The sequence below is a fragment of the Lathyrus oleraceus genome, chromosome 3 (genome assembly GCF_024323335.1).
Source record: "Lathyrus oleraceus cultivar Zhongwan6 chromosome 3, CAAS_Psat_ZW6_1.0, whole genome shotgun sequence".
In the NCBI taxonomy this organism is placed as follows: domain Eukaryota; kingdom Viridiplantae; phylum Streptophyta; class Magnoliopsida; order Fabales; family Fabaceae; genus Lathyrus; species Lathyrus oleraceus.
In genome coordinates, this window is record NC_066581.1 from 159,563,291 (window position 1) to 159,566,934 (window position 3,644).

The 3,644-nt window shown below is 32.5% G+C and overlaps 1 protein-coding gene across 1 annotated transcript; it reads right to left on the reverse strand.

Annotated features, from left to right (window-relative positions):
• Positions 1–1,824: 1,824 nt before the first annotated feature.
• On the reverse strand, positions 1,825–3,180 carry LOC127130196 (uncharacterized). Its single transcript, XM_051059253.1, has one exon. It carries the CDS (start codon positions 3,178–3,180, stop codon positions 1,825–1,827), a length of 1,356 nt encoding a protein of 451 aa, XP_050915210.1.
• Between the last annotated feature and the right edge of the window lie 464 nt (positions 3,181–3,644).

Genomic DNA, 3,644 nt, shown 5'->3' on the forward strand with positions numbered 1-3,644 from the left:
TGGTAATTTGACGGAAGCAACATTAAGGTTACGTTAGACAAAGATGTTCGAATTTGAATAAAAGAAGGATAACTGTATTTTGTCCTTATCCAGCTTCAAGAAAGACGCGTGGAATGTTATGATGGATTGAAGACATGCCGAGCACGACGTGTCATTGTCTGGGAGAAAAGCTATTAGTAGCGGTTATTTCGACTTAGTATATATATAAGGGTCTTAATGTTAGGATTTCTGTGTGTTCAATTGTTGGACAAATACTCAAAATTACTCAAAGTATCTAGTGTATTGAGAAAAGAGTGTCATTGAGAATGTATGTTTAATAACATCATTTTTTACATTTCAATTGAAGTTTATTTATACTTTTCTAAAATTTATCTTTCATTACAAGTTATTTTCAAGCACCTTTATTATACATTCCTTTACATTTTGCAATTTATCTCTTTAAAACATTTTAAACGAACAATCTTCAAACATGAACGATGTCGAAATGTTCATCAGTTTTCAAATACAATTTCAACAATAACACATGTCCTAGGATCAATCTAATCGATCTTGTGAGTGATCAAAGTATTTTTTATTTAAAAGACTAGCGGTTATTTATCAATTTTCACAGTAAACAGAAGGTCATTATGAATTTTTCAAATCATGCAAGAGGATTGGAAGGCATATTAAAAAAGGACATCAAAGACTTTTGTAACTTCTTGTGAGGTATGCCGACAAAATAAATATCAAACCTTATCTCCGGCGGGCCTTTTACAACCACTTCCGGTCCAACATATGTTAGGGCATTGTTGAATTATTTCTTCAGGAGATTGTTAGACTTCATTCCCTGCTATTATAGTCTCTAATAGAGACAAAATCTTCTTTGGCCACTTTTGGACAGAACTTTTTCGAATGGCATGTACCAAACTGAAATTTAACACTGCATATCACGCTCAAACGTATATACCTTCCAAAATCAGATAAGTTCAGGGTAACTGTTATCCTTCCTAGGGCATAAGGGGAATATGATATTTACCTTCTATCTAGAGACTAATTAATTAAAAAACCAAGGATCTTAACTAGGACAGAGAATGTACAATTAGTTAGTTATGAACAACATTTTGGTTCTTAAGATGTGAGACTTCCATAACATATCTTAATTGGGATTAAAATTTCCATTTTCTGTGTTCTCTAATTTACATGTATGTTTCTTGCTGTTGTTACTGACGTTCTTTTTTTGTCAAATATTTTAGTCCTATGAATCACATATGCAAACATGAACATTACACAAGATGCATGGATACAAAATTAAACTCAATACAAGTTCCAAACATTTTGAATCATAATTCCATTAGTTCTGTCAACCTTATTCCTGTTCAAATTTTTTAATATGCTTGTAGCACCAACTAATGCCACTATTTAGTACACTATAGTTATTTGATGACTCTTTGAAATGAATGTGATAACTCTTTCTACCATTGCCAATCTCCCTCAAACCTATATAGCAAATACTAGTTTCATTCATTAGAATTAGAAAGTATCATTCATTCACCAAAATTAAGTCAATCTATCTTGTTTTATATGAATACTATATCATTTGATAGAGAGAAGACTATGATGGACCATATCACTGTGTCAGAGTAAAGAGAAACATTAAAATTTAAAACTTCATGACTATTAAATACATATTGTAAGTTGGTATTTTGAAAAATGAAGTCATTTCTCATAGAAACAAATGTTAAAACAAAAAACATCTCATATTTAAGAATCAAAAATTCAGCAAATAAGACATCCATAACTACCAAATAAGACAACCCTAACAAAGATAGTTTTCTCTTTATGTCACTAAAGATAAATTATGGTGGGGAAATGAACTTCTGCTAATGATGGCCTTGATGAAAGCATTGAGACAACAACATCAATATTCACTTTATCACAACATCTCAAATAGATCTTCTCCAACTCTAAGCAATTTTCAATCACACGCACCACACCCGTAGTTGTGACATATTTACAACACATTAGGAATAGTTGTAAAAGCCCACAACAACTCTTTGAGATGTCGTAGAGTGTTTTATCATCAACTTCTGTACCGGACAAATTCAACACCTCTAACTTGTGAAGTACAAAGTTCATTTTGAGTCGTCTCACTTCTTTACATGTGGCCAAGTTCAAATGTCTAACCTTACAACATTTACTTAGAATTTGACAAATACTTTTTTCAGATATGTCACCATCTATATAACTCACATCAAGAAGCTCCAAATTGGGGAAAATGGAAGCAAATAATATGATGATCTCGTCGTTTATAAGTGAATTTCCAGGAAAATGTAGAAACTTTAATTGAGGGTGGACATCAAAATCTTTCAAAGTATCATAATTTTCTACACTATCTCTCTCAACATATATGCCTCCCATTCTGATCTCAGCAAGTGAATAACAGTTTTTAATGAGGGCAAACAAAGCTGATTCGGTGAGGTTGGAACATCCACTAAGGTTTATAGATAACAAGTCGGGAAGAAGTAAAGACAAGCGGGAAACATGATGATTATTTAGAAAATCAACACCTTGAAGACCCAAATATTGTATCCCATGAAACTTGGATAGTAAATCATAAATTCCAGGGTAACTATAGCCGATACAATTTTCAAGAACAAAAGTCTTCAAAGGAAGACTTTCTCTTGCAATAGAGTAAAGCAAATCATCAGAGATTTGTGAACACCAAAACTTCAGATAATTCAGACCCTTCAAACTCAGGAAGGAATCAATGTAATGTGAAGCAACACAGTTTGTATCCTTTAGCGCAAGCCTGAAAATAGATAAAGATTTCAATGTTGGTCTGTCACGGAGAGCCAAAGCAATGGCTGCATCGAGATCACGGGATTCGAACCAGAGATGGAGAGAATTAAGGTTGGAGAATCTATGAAAGAAACGAGAGAGTAAACAAAGGTGTGGATGATGAATTCTGATAGAGAATATGAGACGGTTGGTGATGGAGAGAAAGTGTTTTGAGACGAGAGAAAGGGATTTAAAGTCTTGAGTGCCGTCGACTGGATTGATGAGGAATGAGAAGACATGCTCCCAGCAGTCATCTGGTAAGTAAAATTCAGGTTCCGCAATTATAATTGAATTTGTAGAAGAAACTGATTGTTGTTGTTGTTGAAAAGATTTGACACAAATTCTCTTCTTCGTCGTCGTCATGGTGAGGAGGAGGGTTGCTGTGCTAAAAAATGTGTGAAAAAGTATCTTCTTATTGACGATCACACTAACGTTGAAGGAATTAAATTAGGTTACAAAGGAATAATAAACGGATTTCCAAACTTTAAGGAGTTGTTATAACAGATTTACTCATTGATTCCTATACCCCACATTAATTTGATTGCAACAAACTTAAAAATAAAAATAAAAAATTTTTAAAATGCTAATCAAATTTTTCTTAAAAAGTATCTTATCGATCTAAAACTTAAATACTTTAAGTTAAACGTCCAGCATTCTATTTTTAAAATAATTTGAAGATTTGTAAACATTAAGCCCACTCTGACATGTTTTATGCAAAATTTTGAATTGTTATATTTAAAATAAATGTTGCATTTAGTTTCTTTGTAGTGAGTTTTTCTTGCATCGAATAATATTTTTTTTTTATATTTGGACTTTAGTCGAAATGG